Source organism: Lotus japonicus, chromosome 4 (assembly GCF_012489685.1).
Source record: "Lotus japonicus ecotype B-129 chromosome 4, LjGifu_v1.2".
Lineage (NCBI taxonomy): Eukaryota > Viridiplantae > Streptophyta > Magnoliopsida > Fabales > Fabaceae > Lotus > Lotus japonicus.
The window spans coordinates 10,281,705-10,300,019 of NC_080044.1; the positions used below are offsets into that span (position 1 = coordinate 10,281,705).

The window sequence follows — 18,315 nt, forward strand, 5'->3', positions numbered from 1 at the left end:
CTCTTTTAAGACCCTGCTGTAGGACTTTTTTCTTTATTAATATGTAATGATGGCACAATTCTAACCATGGCTTTCGATGCCAATTGCGTGTAATATTTCGACAATGGTTTTGGCACCTAAGCCATATAATTTGACGTTTAATTTGCCAAGTCTTTTCAGTTTCCACTACGCATTTATTTTGACGGCTATTCATTTATTGTTGCATCGCTCAAACTTCCTTGCACCCCCTCACACAGTCGTCGCTTTGTTTCTGGGGAATGAACCAATTTATTGCAATCTTATACCACGTTTTCTTGATTCAATGCAAGTCTTTGTTCATTAAAAGCCAAAGCTATTCACGATGGTGGTGGTAATCTGCATGGCCTATAACCGTAAGATGAAGAGTTGGCAACTGATTGCCACTAATTAATGCATTCCTTGGTTGTTACCCTATAAATGGAGCGTTTTTGGTTACTCCTTTTCAGTAACTTCTCCAAACTCTCCCTTGTTTCTTTTCCAGAATTCTTTTCCTGCTTTCATAACTCCCTTCAGCCATGGCTAGCCGTCGTGTTCTTAACCAGATCCGGAACTTGGCTTTTGATCAAGACTTATTCCGGGAGTTGCACTCTTTCCTCCCTTTGGCTGAAGAGCTTACGGGGCTCATTAACCAACTTCTTTCGAGGAATATTATTGCCTCGGTAAGAATTCCTCTTCAGGAGTTCTTGGGCCTCTTGCACGAAGCTGTACCTCTATATGAAGAACACCGAGAGCTTACTGCTCGAGTGTTCTTTGCCGAACACCAGATTGATGAGAAGATGGAGGAGTATGAAGAGTTGAAGGCTGCTCTTAGCCAGGCGAACCTCGAGGGGAATGTGGGAGCTCTGAAACCCTTGGTGGACAAGCTTTCTTCTACTGCCCGTGAAGAGCTGGATATTCGACAGGAGAAATCGCGACTGGAATCCCAACAAGAAGATGTCTTGAGGCGCATGGAGCCTCTTAGGGCCAGATACAATAGTTGTAGGGCCAACCCTCCTTTTTAAAATTTCTTTGCCATAGTTGTAATGCTCTATTCTATTCAATAAAACATTCGCATTTGGCAATTGATTCTCTTTTACTTCTTTATTCGATGTTTATCTCATGCAATGTTGGCTTATATGTTTTTAAATATTTGCCATTTATCGTTATTTGTCGATTACCTCCTAATTCCTTAATCGAATAAGCGTTGTTTAAAAGTACTTTCTCGACTGAAAAAGGGCCTTCCCAGTTTGGGGACCATTTTCCGTAACGTTTATCTTTTTTATCAATTGGTAAGACGACCTTCCATACGTAATCACCAAGCATAAAAGATTTAGCTCTAACCTTTTTGTTATAAGCTTTAGCAATGCGATCCTTTTGCCTGGTTAAGGTATCCAACACCAATATTCTTTCTTCGTCGAGATTGACTAGCTCGTCAAGCATCATACTCCAATAATCTTCACTTGGAATTTCCTCTTGCCTTTGAATTCTGCATGACTGTAAATATACTTCTACCGGTAGTACCGCTTCTTGACCATATGCTAGTCGAAAAGGCGTTGCTCCGGTAGATTCCTTAGGTGAATTCCTGTAAGCCCAAAGCACTTGGCCTAACGTTTGATGCCAGTTTTTAGGTTTTCGACCAACATGTTTTTTAATCAAGGAGATCAACGTTTTGTTGGCCGCTTCGACTTGACCATTCGCTTGAGCATAATAGGGGGTCGAGGTTAGGAGTTTTATACCCCAAGATTCTGCGAATGATGCTACCTTTTGGCCTACAAACACTGTGCCTTGGTCTGTAGTAAGTGACTCAGGTAGCCCAAAGCGGTACACTATGTGATTCTGAATGAACTCGATCACCGTGTCCTGGGTCACATTTTGTAGAGGAATTGCCTCTACCCACTTGGTAAAGTAATCTATAGCCACTATGATGTACTTATGCTGCCTAGAAGAACATGGGTTAATTTCACCAATTAGGTCTAAAGCCCAACCCCTGAATGGCCAAGGCTTAATGATCGAGTGTAGTTCACTTGCTGGCACATGTTGTATCCCCGCGTGTCTCTGACAATCTTGGCACCTCTTGGCATACTCCATACAATCTTTCATAATAGTAGGCCAATACATCCCTTGTCGAAATAGGATCCACTTCATCTTGATCCCTGCCTGGTGGGCACCACATAGCCCGTCGTGAACGGCCGAGATCGCTATGAACGCGTCGTCTTCACTTAAACACTTCAGTAGTGTTCCGTCGACGTTTTTCTTGAATAGCTCGTTTCCCATGATGACATAGCTCATTGCCCTGTATTTTGTCTTTCTATCTGTAGTACCCACAGGATTTTGCAAGTAATCGACAATTGACTTTCTCCAATCATTAGGTGCCATATTGTCAATGACCAGGATGTCGAGGTTAGAGGGGTTCAATTTTTCTTTGACCTCGATAAGCTCTTTTAACCTACATTTATCGACCATATATCCTGATGCGATTTGTGCCAATTCATTGGCTTCTTGATTGTCCACTCTGGCAACGTGACCTAGCCTAACTTCGTTGAACTTGGCCAACAAATTACTAGCTTTCGTGTAATACCTAGCTAGATTTTCACTAATGCACTTGTATTCCTTGGTAAGTTGCTTTATTACCAACTCAGAGTCCCCTTTTACGACGACATTCTTTGCCCCGAGGGCTATCAAGATCTCGAGGCCTGATGTTAATGCCTCATACTCAGCCTCATTGTTTGAGCAGTTACTCTTAATCCTAAACTTGAATTTCGTGGGGATGCCCCTTGGGGATACGATGAACATCCCGATCCCAGTGCCATTCTTATGGCTAGAACCATCGAAAAATAGCTTCCAAGGTTGGATGCCTACGTAAGTTATGACTTCTTGAGGCAAAGTATGGTCTGCCAGGAAGTCAGCAATTGCTTGTCCCTTAACTGCCTTTAGTGGGGCATAAGTTAGTGAATACTCGGTTAGGGCTAAAGCCCATTTACCAATTCGACTATGCAAGATAGGTTTGGATAACATGTGCTTTATTATATCATAATGAGAAAAAACCATTACATCGATTGGCTTTATATAATATTTCAGCTTTACACAAGAGAAGTACAAGCATAAACACAATTTCTCGATCATGGTGTATCGAGTCTCTGCATCATTTAACACCCTGCTTAAGTAAAATATGGCTCTTTCTTTGCTATCTTCATCTTCTTGAGCCAGCATGCTTCCGATGGTTCCATCCGTGGCAGAGATGTACAGCTTCATTGGCTTTCCTCTTATAGGTGGTGCCATTATAGGTGGGCTAGACAAGTACACTCTGAGTTCATCGAACGCTTTTTGATGCTCTGCTTCCCAGCGGAACGCATCTTCTTTTTTAAGTCGAAGAAGTGGGGAAAATGACTTGGTCTTCTCACTGAGGTTAGCAATGAATCTCCTTAGGAAGTTAATCTTTCCCAATAGTGATTGCAGTTGTTTCTTGCTAGTTGATGGACTAGTGTCGAGAATGGCTTTAGCTTTGTTTTTGTTGATCTCGATACCCTTTTTATGCACCACAAAACCCAAAAAATCACCTGCAATAACACCAAAGGCACATTTAAGGGGATTCATCTTCAAGCCATATTTTCTCATCCTCTCAAAGGATTTCCTTAGATGCAACAAATGGTCATCCCTTGATGGGGATTTCACCACAATGTCATCAATATAAACCTGCATGAAGGTTTCTATAAAATCATGAAAAATGGTATTCATTACCCTTTGGTAGGTCGCGCCAGCGTTTTTCAACCCAAATGGCATGACCACCCACTCGTACGTCCCCAAGGCACCGGGACATCGAAAAGCTGTTTTCGACACGTCCTCTTCTGCTATGAAGATTTGGTTGTAGCCTGAGTAACCATCCAACAAGCTTAAGTATTCATGACCAGCAGCTGAATCCACCATCATCTCAGCAATAGGCATGTGATACTCGTCTTTTGGAGTGGCAGCGTTAAGATCTCGGAAATCTATGCAAACTCTCATCTTTCCATTCTTCTTGATTACTGGAACCACGTTGGCTAACCAGTCCACATATCGAGCTGTTCTGATAAATTTACACCTGAGGAGTCTTTCGATTTCTTCCTTGATTTTCACCAACACATCTGGATGGAACCTCCTGGGCAGTTGCTTGACTGGTTTCTTGTTTTCTTTGATGGGTAACTTCAATTCCACCACTTCTCGACTGAGGCCAGGCATTTCATCGTAATCCCAAGCGAAACAGTCTTTGAATTCCTTGAGTAATTTCACCATCCTGTCTTTTAGCTCCGGGTCAATGAGAGCACTAATATACGTTGGCCTCTTTTCTAAGCCATCACCCAGGTCTACTTCTTCTAAAGGGTCTTGCGCTTCCATTTTCTTGGAAAATTCGACCACTGGCTTCTCGAAGCCTAATGGGCCGTCATCATAGATGCAATCTAGCCTCAGATTGCAAAGGTCCTCGAATCCGCATTCCTCAGCACTCTGCTCGTTTATTTCTATGCACGTGTCATCCTTATTTATTGTTGCCTCCTCCTGAGGTGTCAATTCGACAGGCAGGATTGAGACATTAGCTTCGTCTATAGCCATTTCTTTGGCCATCCTCTCGGCCTCCAGGGTCGTTCTTATTTTGTTTTCGGCTGCGTAAGCCGAAATTCGAGCCATGCTCGAATTAATCATCTTTATCATTGGCTTGCCACCCATCAGTGGCATCTTTCTCTTCATCACTGTGCCATCCGCTCATGGCATCAGGTTTACATGCTTCATTGAGGTTTAGGCCTCGGATGAGATCCAACGTTACTGAATACTCTGAGTAGGGGTTGAAGTATTGGCTAGCCACTGTGTCTAAAGGAGCAATTGTGGCTAAATTCTTCTCAAAATTCTTCTTACCAACGTAACTTGTTTCTGCTAAATAGTAGCTTTGATCTGCTTGTACATTTTCGACAACTCCATCAGCTTTCCAAATGGATATACGTTGGTGTAAGGTCGAAGGCACTGCCCCCACGCCATGAATCCATTCTCTTCCCAGCAGCAAATTGTAATTGGCCTTTGAAGGGACCACAATGAACAATGTGGAACGGGCTACTGTTCCTACGGTTATGTTCAACATGATTGCCCCTAGGGAAGAACCTGTCTTTCCTTCATAATCGGAAAGCACCATGTCATGTGAGATTAGATCCGCTTCAGTTTTTCCTAACTTCTTGAGCATAAATCCGGACATGAGGTTAATTGCAGCTCCCCCGTCGACAAGGACTTTGTTAACACCCTTCTCCTCGACTCTGGCCCAAACAAATAGCGGTTTCAAATGGCTCTTCATTTGCTCGGTTGGCCTTTGGAAGATAACTCTTTCATCTTCGACGGATCCTCTCTGCATCACATAATAACACAAAGGATTGTCATCTGGTTCGTCGTCGACATAGTAGTCTTCCTCGCTTTCAGTGACCTCTGAGATTCTATCGAATTCTGCAGGTAGGATGGACACGATGCAGATGATGTTGAGCTCTTCTCCCTCACTGTCGTCGAAATCTTCGAGCATGTCTTCATCCTCATCCTCGACGACATCCTTCCCTTTTTCCTTAGCTGGATTTGGTGGTATGGTTGTTCCCTGTTTGATGGCGTGATCCAGCTGGTTGATAATCGACGTCACACTAGGTTCATTGCGAGAGTTGTCTTCTGGCTTTATGTCCCATAATGAGCGGAACTTGCCACCTCTTTCCCTCTCAGCTTTCCTTTTCCTCAAAAAACGCCTGAACTGAGTCCTGGTCATCTGTTCAGGAGCATAGTAGTTCTCAGAGCCATAGGAGTAGCTTCGTGACACACGGGAATTGTTGATGTAAGAGGATCCCTGGCCTAAGTCGATTTTCTGCCACTTAGGGTATGGTTTTGGCCTTGGAGGCGTTGGCCTGAACCATTGGTTTCTTGGCAATCCAGCATTGGGGAGGTAAGTTTTGTCTTTACTGCTTGTTTTCTGGCCTTTATGGCCATCGAGTTCCTGGTCTCTTTCGACCTACTCCTCGTGAGGGTACTTCAGTCTCCTGGATACAGGAGCCTTCCTCTGATAATGCCTTTTCATTTCTGAATCTTGATAGGCCTTGGCTGCGGATTTGTCGAAAACAGCGCTGCATCGAGGGCACAGCATAACTTCTTTCTCGCCATCTTTGCTGCGGGATAGAAACTCGACAAGGGTTTCTCCAGCCTTGGGGTAAACCTCTTCCAAGTTCACTTCTTTCACGACGTCTGGTTCTTCGACAGCCGTGTTTTCCTCCTTTGCCTCCTCGAGTGTCAGGCCCAGATTCAGCTTCTCGGAAATGTCAACCATGCCAATGTAGAAAGGTTCCACGTAGTTGGCTTCAGCTACCTGCAGTGGGTCGGAGTTAATCTTCATTTGACTTTTGGCTTTTTCGTCATACTTGAGCCTTCCTGAGTCCAATGCCCCCTGCACGAGGTCCCTGAAACGAACACATTGTGAGGTCCAATGACCAAAAAAGTTATGATATTTGCAATATTTCTTCCCTTTCCTTTGTTCAGGAGAGGGAAGTTTTTGGTCTTTGGGGACCACAAGCAAACCATCAGACACAAGTATATCATAGATTGCATCACATTTGGCCACATCAAAAGTATAAGTTTTTACAGCAGGAATCGTGTTCTTGGGGTTTTCCTCCCCAAGTTTGTTTTCACGTGGTTTCAATGCTTTACACACATAAGGATCCCCTGGCTGAAGTTCAGCCAGATTGACGTCATTCAAATCAACGTCCGCAGGGACTTCTCAATAGACACATGGACTCTGACCTACTGAATCCGCATCTATGTACGCTACCTTCTCCTTCTTTGGCCACTTAGTAGTCTTGGCCCTTTCCTCTGACTTTTCGGCCTTTAACAATTCGATGTGCCTCACTCTATCTGCGAGCAAAGACATATCTCGAATATACTGAGTGTCGATCTTCTTTCTAATAGAATACTCTAGACCACCAGCGGCTAAGACAACTAGCTCGTGTTCAGGAACATGGGTGAAGCATCGAGATTTAAGCATCCTAAACCTGTTTAGGTAATCATCAATAGACTCTGCTGGCTTTCTTTTGACACTAGCCAGGTCCTTCAAACTTACTTTGCACTCTCCCCTAAAGAACTGTTCATGGAAAATTCTTTCCAACTGGGCCCATGTATGGACTGACCTAGGAGCGAGGGTGGTGAACCAGGTAAAGGCATTTTTGGTTAAAGAACTCGGGAAGTACTTCATTTTTAAATTTTCATTGATGGCTAAGTCTCCTGCTTCGATTTGGTACCTGGCTATGTGTTCTACCGTGGACTCTCCTGAATCCCCTGAGAACTTAGTGAATTTGGGGACCTTCCAGCCTCGAGGAAGTTCTGATTCGAGAACCTCCTCTGTAAAGGCTGACACAAAATGGGGTCTATTCGCGAAACCCACGTTGAAACCATGTTGGTTCAACAATTGCTCCACCACGGCAGCAACATTTTGTTGCCCCCCAGCGTTCTGGTGTCGAATTCTTTCTAGCACACCATCAGCGTGTTTTTCCCTGTTTACCATATACACATTTTGCAATGGTGGCTGCACTGCCTCGTACAAAGGGTTTGCCCTCATCTCTTGGGGTTGCGGCGCTTGATAGCGCACCGGGGCAGGGACATGGTTAGGCAACGGGATTTGGTTAATCCCTGGTGCCGGTTGGACCTCGACTGGTGCCCCCAGGGCTGTCGCCAAACGATCCATCTGTCGTGCCAAATGCTGATTATTGGCATTATTATTTTGGAGCACAGGGTTGATTAGCTCACCTATCTGTCGAGATAGCATGTTAACCATTTCATGGTTACTATCATCTACTTGTTGCCTAATGGCTTGAAGTGAACCATTATTCATACCTGTAGATAAATAAATTTGTGAACTAGATCCAGGAATAGGGGGACTAACTCGACTTCCCAAGTTTAACATTGTTCCATTTGCCCCAAAAGGGGGAATGCTGAATGGGGAACATTTTCAGGGAACGTCGAATACGTGCCTTGTATGCCTTGCATCATAGATGTAGGCATACCATAAGGCATGTCCCTCGTAATCGTTGGAACAATTTGTGCCTGTACTGATGTAGATACAGGCATTTCTGCAACTGCAGAAATTGCCACGTTCTGGGTTGGCATACTGGTGCCATGCCCCATTCCAGTAGACACTTCTTCATTATTATTACCACTACTTCCCCCGGGACTACTCTGATTACCCACGTTAGATCCTTGAGGGGAGGTTCTTCCTCGGTTGCTTGTCATACTCAAAGTCTTACCACTTCTCAGGTGCATATAAATCACAATCCAGGCAAGTAGCAAATACCAAATAGCATGCAGCAAACAAAACACACAAAACGCTTCTGTAAAACTTAGTTTTCACAAAAACGGTCCCACTGGGCGTGCCAATTTGTTTACACGGATTTTTGGTAAACAAATATCCTCTTAGTTCGACTAAAGGAAGTTTAGATTTCAGGGTCCTTTTGAGAAAACGTTTTGCCAAAGTGTAGTGTGTGGACGGATGTGTTTTCGACAACAATAAACAACTTCAAACGAAACTGGATTTTATTGAATATGAGTCGATTACAAAATAGTTAAGCAAACCAAGATAACATGAAAGCAAATTTCGACAAAACAAGCTACACATAAGAACTGGGAATTAACAAACTGCAATGCAAGGAAATTAAAGCGTTGGTTCTGCAACATACTCCTCCATCATCACGTTCTGCTCTCGAAGTCTCATTGATGCGGACGTTTAGAGCTTTTAGTGAATTTTCAGAGTTTTTTAGTTGGGAACCCCTTCTTCTGCTGCTGCTTCCTTTATTTATATTGTTCTTTCTGCCCATGTTCTTGGCGGTTTTCCTTGGATGCACGATGGCTTCGTGGGTTTTGAATTTTGGCGCCATACCCGACGTTTAGCCGATGGTCTTCGCGCACGTGACTCTATTGCCACGTGGATGGTTCTGAGTCGTGGGCAACCGTTGCTATTCGTGGCATCGTGGGTGTATGCACGTGCTCGTACTCGCTTGTTATTCGGTAACTGCCTCTTCCATTAAGGTGATCGAGATTTCTTCATCTTCTGAGTGTGTCGAGTTATGGCTTTTACTAACTTGTCCTTGAGGGACATCGTGTGCTGAGTTGCCGGCTTCGCCCAACCCCTTCTGTCGAAAAACCACTTTTTGTACCATGGTGTCGATAATTGTAATGCTTGTAATTTTGGCTTAACACCTATACAACTAATCAACAATTTAGCAGATGGAGAAGTTGCAACCATTGAGCAATTTCAGCTCGTAATTTTAACATCTAACAACTTAGTAACTCATAATTGCATAAATTCATAGAGCTACTCACGTCAGTGTCATGTCAGTTGCAGCTATGTCCCTAAGATGAATTCACAGAACAATCACAAGGCACGCCCGGTACCAAATTTGCCACTTAGACTAAGAAAAAAAATGAAGTTAAAAAATTTGATTGAAAAAGAAATATGTTAAGTATCTTCATGAACTGTTAACTAGCCTCTTTCATAATCACAGGACTTGTTTAGATGACTCAGAAGCACAACATACGGCAAAACAAATTCACAATTAAGTGCGAAGAAAAGCATCAGTTAATGAGCTTGTCAACATAAGAACTTACCTGAAGTTCAGAGATCAAGTGTAAAAGCATCACATGCTCTATCTTCGCACTTGCACTTTTTAAGACCATGACCATGACCATTACACAAAAAGCAAACTGTAAAGTAAAATCAGACAGCAAGTAACATCTAATGCATAAAACCTACAGATGCAACAAATTCACAATTATGAACAGAGTTCTATAGTGTTCTTTCACAGTCAAGAAAGCAAAATCAACTGTGTGCTGCTATCACTAAGCTTTAGGGGAAAAAAGATAACCAAAGCATCACCAAAATGAAACCCACGCAAGGGGTAGCGGCTAGGTTTAACCTTTCCCAACACAGTATGTGGGTGACACAATATAGTGTACATGGGTGACCCAGGATCTTCTTTTTGGGCCAGAAATCTGAATCAAGATTTGGCCCGCAATTTTTTATCAAATAATATGGCTTCAGAAAAAAAATTGCTGATTGGACCAAAAACAATATATATTGAGAAAAATATATTTTTGTTAGGAAAAAACAAAACGGCCAACAAGCAAACTAGCCTCTAAGAAAGAAGGATCCCCTAGAGACTGCTGACAAAAATGAGCTCATCCCCAAAGGAGGGTGATAAAAAAACACAAGCATCCTATGAGAGCACCCCATGCTTAGCCAACCAACAAGCCACTACATTTCCCTCTCGAAGAGTATGACGCAACACAACCTTCCAATTTTGCCTAAGAAGGCCACAAATAGCACCAATAATAGCCGCATACTGGTGGAACCTTAACCAACTTTGTTAGAGAAGATGAAGCACCGAGGTTGAGTCTGTATGCGACACAATCTGTCGGAACCCAAGATCTCAATAATGTTGCAGACGGTGAAGGACAGTAACCAGCTTCGCCTCCAAAATTGCTATTACCCCCGGCAAGTAAGAATAGCCAACAACCCAACCCCAAGGGAATTACGAACCACTCCCTCAAGCCTAGCTCTCCCGGGATTACTAAAAGAGTTGCCATCAGTGTCTGGTAGAGACAAGGACGTCGACGCAACTTGACCAAAGAGTTGCAGCACTGCAACAGATCTAGAACTAATGAGCTGCAACGGATCTTTGAGGCCCTTTCTAACATTCTCACTTTCATTGATTAAAATTCTTGCAAGTCTCGCCACCAAAGGATTCTCTATCATGAGGGACGTGTATGTTTTGTTTTAAGTATACCTGAACATCTGAAAATTAGCAACATCCTTCATACATACAGATTGTTATACAAATGTTTGCAGGGTTACAAACCGTCACAAATGCATGTTTATTGGATGTCCATCACTTTATGTTCACCTATCCTTATTGTTGTTTAAAGTTACATTCATATGAAAAGTTCCCAGACAATTTTCTAGCTTTCACGTTTTCTCACTTTTTCTTCTTCTTGAAAAGCCGCATCCTGCATTCCTATGAAAGTTAAAGTACTTTAAAGATGGTTCCCAAACATACCATGCATCTATACATTATTGATTTACAAGATGAAATTATGGTTTCAAATCCTATATTTTTAGGTGTACGGAGCTTAATTTTTTAACAAAAAGCTGGACTTAATTTTAGAAATCTTTTCTATTAAAGCATCATACTTTTCTGCTTTTACTTTTTGGCACATGAGAGGGATTGATCATATATAAAATTAAGGTAAACGCAATAGCAATAAGGTAGAAAGTGAAGGAAAAATAAGAAATAAATTAAAAGTGCTTACAGCCGAAAATGCACAACCATCCAAAGTAGGTGATGCTAGTGTCGTAATGATATACGGGACGGCACCGAAGAAAAAAAATGCTCAAAATCAACGACACTTTGATCAATTATTTTTTTTTTTGAAAGTAATCAAATTTTTAAATTTACATTACGAATACCAAGCTAAATTTATACCTCCAATCTTTTTTGTCTTTGAATCTTATTTTTCTAACAAGCTCTTCAACATCAAAATTCTACTAACCTTTTCTGTGCCTCATCTTCTCATCTTTTACCATCCTCGGAGAAACACACGTATATTTAACAACTATTTAAATGATTTTAGGTAAAGTTCGATTTTTAACACACATATCTTAAAGACTATGATGATTTAACCAAAATTTTACTTACAAATTACAATCATTTAAACAACGTTAACTTTTATAGATGAACAAACTAGAATAAATTACTATGAAGTAAACAAGCACTATATTCTTGTTTGGCAAAAGAAAATAGAATAATAATGTTCGGCTACATTAAGATTGATCACATGAATTAGATTTAGACAAAAAGAAGTGAAGATAAAAATAGAGAAGTAGTAGTAGTGGAAATCATCCCTGTCCATTTCACCAAAGTAGTTGATGCTGAAGATTGATCTTCTGTCTGGTGAGGAGGCTTTCTGTAGTAGAATGGAAAATAAGGTAGAATAGGATCCGGGGGTGGTGGGGTGCCAAAACTGCCACCACCAGCACCACCTCCGCTGTTACCATCACCGGCACCGCCGCCATAAGGGGGTGTTGGGTTGTAAGGGTAATACCCTGAAGGTGGTGGGTATGTTAACCCGGTTTGTGGCGGTGTCTGTGGTGTAGTTGAGCCTGAAGGAGTTGTAGGAGTGGTGCCGCCAACGATTGGTGGTGAAGGGTAACATGGATATGCGCATGGGTTGTCGGATCTTGTTGTGCCCGGAAAACAGAGAAGGATTATTGAGAGCAAGAAGAGAGTGGAAGTAGATGAGTTTGAGTGAGAGGAGGACATGTTAGGATGGAAGGAAAAAGATGGGAAACCAAACAATAAAAGATGAGGTGGGAAAGAAGAAGGAAGAGAAGCAAGTGCTTTGTAAGTTTGTTAATTAGGGTGAGGAAACAAGTGGGTTGTAAGAAATGTGTGGGTGGTCTTATTAGATTGCTACGGGTGTTTTGTCACATTGCAACAAATAGAGAGGAGGCAAGGATCGAAAAGAAAGTAGTAGCTACTTGGAGTGATGATGAGGAAGGAGAAGTCAAACTTGGGGCTGCGTCTACTGTGGGTTGTTTCGTAACTGACCCACGGTAGTACAGTTACTGTTTTACACTTAAATTATAAAAATACCCCCACCTTTTCTTTTTACTTCCTTTCTTCTCCTTTTCTCCCACTGTCTCTCTCCAATGCAATGAACCCAGAAAACAACGAATCGGAGAGAGAGGGGGTTCTGCTAAAATCAAATGTCTCCATTTTATTATGTCTTGGTTGAGATTTGCATGAAAAAATTGGTGATTTGAAAGTGAATGGGATCTGAAGGAAGAAAATGGGGCTTCACCCTATCTGTAAAAAAATCTTAAATCCACAAATTTCAGGTCCATCTAAATGGGAGATTGAGTCCAGGTAAAATAGCATCCCTCTTAATTATCACGCTGCAAATTTAACAACGATTTGAGGATGCAAGCTTCCAAATACAATGAACTAACTGGATGAGACCAATTTCTAAAACAAAACGCAAACTTTTTCTTAGATCTGACAAACCCAGAAACTGCATTTTACGCTACATGGCAGTTCACGAATGAGAACGGGTGGGTGGTGAGGGAGGGAGAAGGGGCTTCTGAAATCTACTTCTAATTTTGCAAATTAAAACTTTCCATATCACTGTTTCTTTCTGTTTTGCTTCTAACAAAGCGGAAGTTTCTTGATTGATTGCAGAGAAAACTGAGAATGTATTGAATGAATGTAAAATCTACTGTTATTACAAGCTTTATACTAAGAGAGTTGTTAAGCAAACTCTAACTAACCGGTTAACAACTTAACCAGATATCTAACAAACTAAACTAACCATAGTAGAGCTAACCATGGTTAACTACCTAAGGTGGTAAGCTAACACTATCTTATTCAACAGCCCCCCTCAAACTGGAGAATGGATGTTATGCATCCCCAGTTTGGAGTAGATACTATGGAATGGGGCAAGGGTCAAAGGTTTTGTAAGAATGTCAGCAATTTGCAAAGAGGAAGACACTGGTAGAAGATGAATGAGTCCTTGTTGAAGCTTCTCACGGACTATGTGACAGTCGAGCTCAATATGCTTGGTCCTTTCGTGATAACTTGGGTTGTGAGCAATGTGCATAGCTGACTGATTATCACAATACATTGATACAGGAGTAGAATGAGAAACTTCTAGATCACGAAGAAGGTAATTGAGCCATTGTATCTCACACACTGTTGCTGCCATGGCCCGATATTCTGCTTCACAAGACGAACGAGATGTGGTTGTCTGCTTCTTTGACTTCCATGAAATCAGTGCACTACCAAGAAACACACAATAGCCAGTGATAGACTTTCGTGTATCCACACAACCAGCCCAATCAGAGTCACTAAATGCAGTTAAGGTAGTGGAAGATGTAGCTGGATAGAAAAGACCACAACCTGGAGTACCTTTGAGGTATCTCAGTACTCTGTGAGCTGCTGCCTCATGAAGGTCTGTAGGAGAAGATAAAAACTGACTGAGTTGATTAACAACAAAGGCTATGTCAGGCCTTGTAGTTGTGAGATAAAGTAACCTGCCAATGAGCCTTCTATAAGAGCCAATGTCATCAAGTGGTTTTCCTGTAGATACTCCAAGCTTATGAGAGTGATCCATTGGAGTAGAAGCAGGTTTGCAACCCAGCAAACCAGAATCTGAAATGAGTTCCAAAGTGTACTTTCTCTGATTTAGAACAATCCCAGCAGTAGATCTGGCAATCTCCAATCCTAAGAAGAACTTGGCTTCTCCTATATCTTTGATCCTAAACTGAGCATGAAGTGATTGTTTCACTGACACAATCTCAGTCATATCATTGCCTGTCAATAGGACATCATCCACATATAGAAGAAGAGCTGTGAATGAAGATGAAGTCTTCTTAACAAAGAGTGTATGATCTGCTGCACTTTGCTGGAATCCTAGCTGTTGAATGGCTTTACTAAGTGTAGAGAACCATTGTCTGCTTGCTTGCTTGAGTCCATACAGAGATTTCTGGAGCAAACACACTTGATTAGGCTTAGAACAGGACAACCCTTGTGGAAGTGACATATAGATTTCCTCATCTAAAGTGGCATGAAGGAATGCATTATCTACATCCAATTGATGTAAGAACCAGTTCTGAGAAGAAGCCAATGCTACAAGCACTCTGAGTGTAGTCATTTTTGCTACTGGTGAAAAGGTGTCCATGAAATCGATCCCTTCAATCTGGGTATAGCCTTTGACCACCAACCGAGCTTTATACCTCTCTATTGAACCATCTTGCTTGTGCTTGATTTTGTAAACCCATTTGCATCCAATGGGAACCTTGTCATGAGGTTTGTCTACCAAAATCCATGTGTTATTTCTCTCTAGTGCTTCCAGCTCTTGATCCATGGCTTTTCGCCAGCATTCGTGTTTAACAGCCTCAAAGTAATGTGTAGGTTCAACAGCAGTAGTAATGTTCATAACAAAGGTTTGATAATTTGAACCCAAATGCTCATAAGAAATAACACTAGAGAGAGGATAAGGATTACCCTTGCTTGTAGTGTCTGGCACAGCAGTAGAGACAGCCAAATTGCAATGGTAGTCCTGGAGATAAGAAGGTGGTTTCCTGGTTCGATGTGATGTTTGCTGGATAACACCTTGTGCTGGAGCCAAACTAGCTGGCACTGGTTGTACTATAGGTGTCTCGGGTGAAACAATGGGTGAATAATCAAATGGCTCTTTTGATGAAAAATTAGGTAAAGGCAAAGTACTATCAGTGGTACTCTCAAGAGAAGATGATGCTGATATTTTGTATGGAAATACATTTTCATGAAAGACAACATTCCTAGAAACTGAGATGGCTCTAGTTCCTAGATCATAGACCACATACCCTTTGGTACCCGCTTTATATCCAAGAAAGATACACTTTTTAGCTCTAGGATCAAACTTAGTCCTATGACTTGTAAGTGTGGAGACAAAACAAAGGGATCCAAAGACTTTGAGATGGGACAAGTCAGGTAGCTCTTGGTACAAAAGTTGGTAAGGGCACTTATGTCCCAACACTGGTGTAGGCAACCTGTTTATTAAAAACACAGCATGTGCTATAGCATAGGTCCAGAAAGAAGTAGGTAGGCTGGCTTGGAAAAGTAAAGCACGAGCCACATTCAGGATATGTTGGTGTTTCCTCTCAACAATAGAATTTTGTTGAGGGGTTTCCACACAACTAGTTTGATGTGTGATTCCTTTTGAAGCATAAAACTGAGGAATATCAAATTCTTTACCATTGTCACTTCTTATGGTTTTAATGGTAGTGGCAAACTGATTTTCTACTAGAACACAAAAATCTTGAATAAGGGGTCTCACCTCTGCTTTGGATTTAAGCAGATAAACCCAAGTATGTCTAGTAAAATCATCAACTATTGTGAGAAAGTAAGAAAAACCATTAAGTGAAACAGTAGACACAGGACCCCAAATATCAGCATGAACCAATTGAAAAATAGCTGAAGAACAAGAATTACTCAAAGGAAAACTCAATTTTCTTTGCTTTGCAAGAGGACAAATGTCACAAACTTGCTCTTTATTACACTCAATGTAAGGAAATAGGTCTCTAATGGACTGCCCTTTTACAAAAGATGGATGGCCTAGCCTAAAATGCCAAAGGTTATGCATACTAGGTATGAAATTACAAGCTAAGTTTGTATTATCAACAATAGATTCCGGAACTGAAACAGAGTTACAAATGGCTTTGGTAGAAGACCTGGGATTTCCTTTCATGAGTAGATATAGGCCTTTGACTGCTCTAGCTGTGCCAATCCTCTTGTAAGCAATGGAATCCTGTATAATACAATCATCATCTTCAAAAGTCAGTTTATACTTCAGGCATTTAACTAACTTATGAACAGAAATGAGATTGAATTCAAAGCTAGGTAAATACAACACATTGTGTAGCTCAAAGAAAGGTGTAATTTTTATAGTCCCTTTGACGGTGGCAGGAACAATGACACGATTTGGCAGAGAAACTTTCACAGGGGGAACATGTCTGTATGAACTGAAAGCTTCAAGCTTGTTGCAAATATGATCTGTGGCTCCAGTGTCCAAGACCCAGATAGGATTGAGAAAATTACCATTATGAGTTGGAATTACTTGTGTGCATGAATTCACACTTGCTGTTCTTGACTCCTTCTGATCTTGTGTTGGTAGCAAAGCAAGCAAATTCTGATACTGGTCTGCAGTGAACCCAAAACGAGTATTTCCAGCATCCTTGCCCTCTTGATCATCATCATCTTGATGATCTCCATCTGTCTGAACCAGATTGGCTGATTTGCTGGCATACTTTGGATTCTTGAACTTGAAACCCGGAGGAAATCCATGCTTCTTGTAGCATTCCTCAATTGTGTGACCCATCTTGCCACAGTAGGAACATTTCTTGGAGTTATACTTGCTCCCTCCATAACCAGAAGATTGACCACAAGATTGGCCTTGACCCTGTACCCCCCTGGAATCGTTACCACCATGTTCTCTTGAGGCTAACAGAGCCTTCGAGCCAGAAACATTTTCAGACGAAAATTGTCGCTCTTGTTGAGCTATCATAGCAAAAACCCTATTCACATTAGGCAAATTATCTAGAAGCATCAATTGGGAACGAACACCCGAAAATTGATCATTCAACCCTCGAAGGAACCTCACCACTTGATTCTTGTTCCTTTCTTCAGCAATTTTCGTGATCGCACCACACGCACAAACAGGGTTACAGGTACAAATGGGTAGAGGATTGAGTATGTCTAATTCATCCCAAAGAGTCTTCATGCTTGTGTAAAACTTGGAAACAGAAGAATCACCTTGTTTTATGCTGAAGATTTCTTCTTGTAATTCTGAAATCCGAAATAGATCTGCTTGTGAAAATCGTTCTCTGAGTTCTTTCCACACATCTGCAGCTTTGTCACGCCATAGAATCGATTGGGCAATCTCCACGTTCATCGATTTGATGAGCCAGCTTAACACCATCATGTTGCAACGCTGCCAGTAGGGAAGAACGGGATGATCCTGCGGCGGTTCTCCGATCGTGCCGTCGACGAATCCCAGCTTGTTCTTCGTCATCAGACTCATCTTCATTGCACGAGCCCAGTTGTGGTAGTTTCCATCTGAAAGTGGAGGAGAAACCAGAACGGTAGAAGGGCTCTCGTTGGGATGGATGTAGAGAGCGTGTGAGGCGGTTTGTGCATCTTGCACAGAGAACGGGTACGGCGTCGCGATCGCCGCCATGGGAGCGCGCAGCAGAGCTCTCTCTAAGAGAGCTCTGATACCATAACAAAGCGGAAGTTTCTTGATTGATTGCAGAGAAAACTGAGAATGTATTGAATGAATGTAAAATCTACTGTTATTACAAGCTTTATACTAAGAGAGTTGTTAAGAAAACTCTAACTAACCGGTTAACAACTTAACCAGATATCTAACAAACTAAACTAACCATAGTAGAGCAAACCATGGTTAACTACCTAAGGTGGTAAGCTAACACTATCTTATTCAACAGCTTCAAAATTTCCAGATCTTGCATCAAAATATATTTAACATGAAGAGCGGTGGGAAGGAGAAGAAAGGGTAGCAGTGGAGGAAGAAGAAGTGGTGGGTGGTCGGAGTTAACATGTCACCAGAAATAATGGTGTGGGTGAATAGAAAGAAGTATGGGTGTTTTAGTAAATTAATATATATTTAACAAATAAATTATTTTAATGTTAGTTAATCTTGGCCATTGAATTAAAAAAATATTATATCTATTGG

At 41.7% G+C, this 18,315-nt stretch overlaps 2 protein-coding genes and 1 non-coding gene across 3 annotated transcripts; all 3 read right to left on the reverse strand.

Annotated features, from left to right (window-relative positions):
• Positions 1-9,596: 9,596 nt before the first annotated feature.
• Positions 9,597-9,660, reverse strand: LOC130716405 (small nucleolar RNA snoR101). Its single transcript, XR_009012019.1, has one exon. It is a non-coding gene; the product is annotated as a small nucleolar RNA snoR101 (small nucleolar RNA).
• Positions 9,661-11,781: 2,121 nt separating this feature from the next.
• Positions 11,782-12,514, reverse strand: LOC130714351 (leucine-rich repeat extensin-like protein 5). Its single transcript, XM_057564247.1, has one exon. The coding sequence runs from the start codon at positions 12,342-12,344 to the stop codon at positions 11,871-11,873; it is 474 nt and encodes a 157-aa protein (XP_057420230.1). The 5' UTR covers positions 12,345-12,514; the 3' UTR covers positions 11,782-11,870.
• Positions 12,515-15,810: 3,296 nt separating this feature from the next.
• LOC130714419 (uncharacterized) lies at positions 15,811-17,932 on the reverse strand. Its single transcript, XM_057564316.1, has 2 exons — positions 16,662-17,932; positions 15,811-16,371 (listed from the first exon to the last, which is right to left on the reverse strand). Exons 1-2 carry the CDS (start codon positions 17,797-17,799, stop codon positions 16,337-16,339), a joined length of 1,173 nt encoding a protein of 390 aa, XP_057420299.1. The 5' UTR covers positions 17,800-17,932; the 3' UTR covers positions 15,811-16,336.
• Positions 17,933-18,315: the final 383 nt, after the last annotated feature.

Bases quoted from the DNA above. Each gene is read 5' to 3' on its own strand.
- LOC130714419 (XM_057564316.1), bottom strand. From the start codon at position 17,799: ATGGCGGCGATCGCGACGCCGTACCCGTTCTCTGTGCAAGATGCACAA. The intron at 16,372-16,661 runs GTAATTTTCTCA...TGTATTATACAG, and splicing joins AGTAATTCCAACTCATAATG to GATTCCATTGCTTACAAGAG.
- LOC130714351 (XM_057564247.1), bottom strand. From the start codon at position 12,344: ATGTCCTCCTCTCACTCAAACTCATCTACTTCCACTCTCTTCTTGCTC.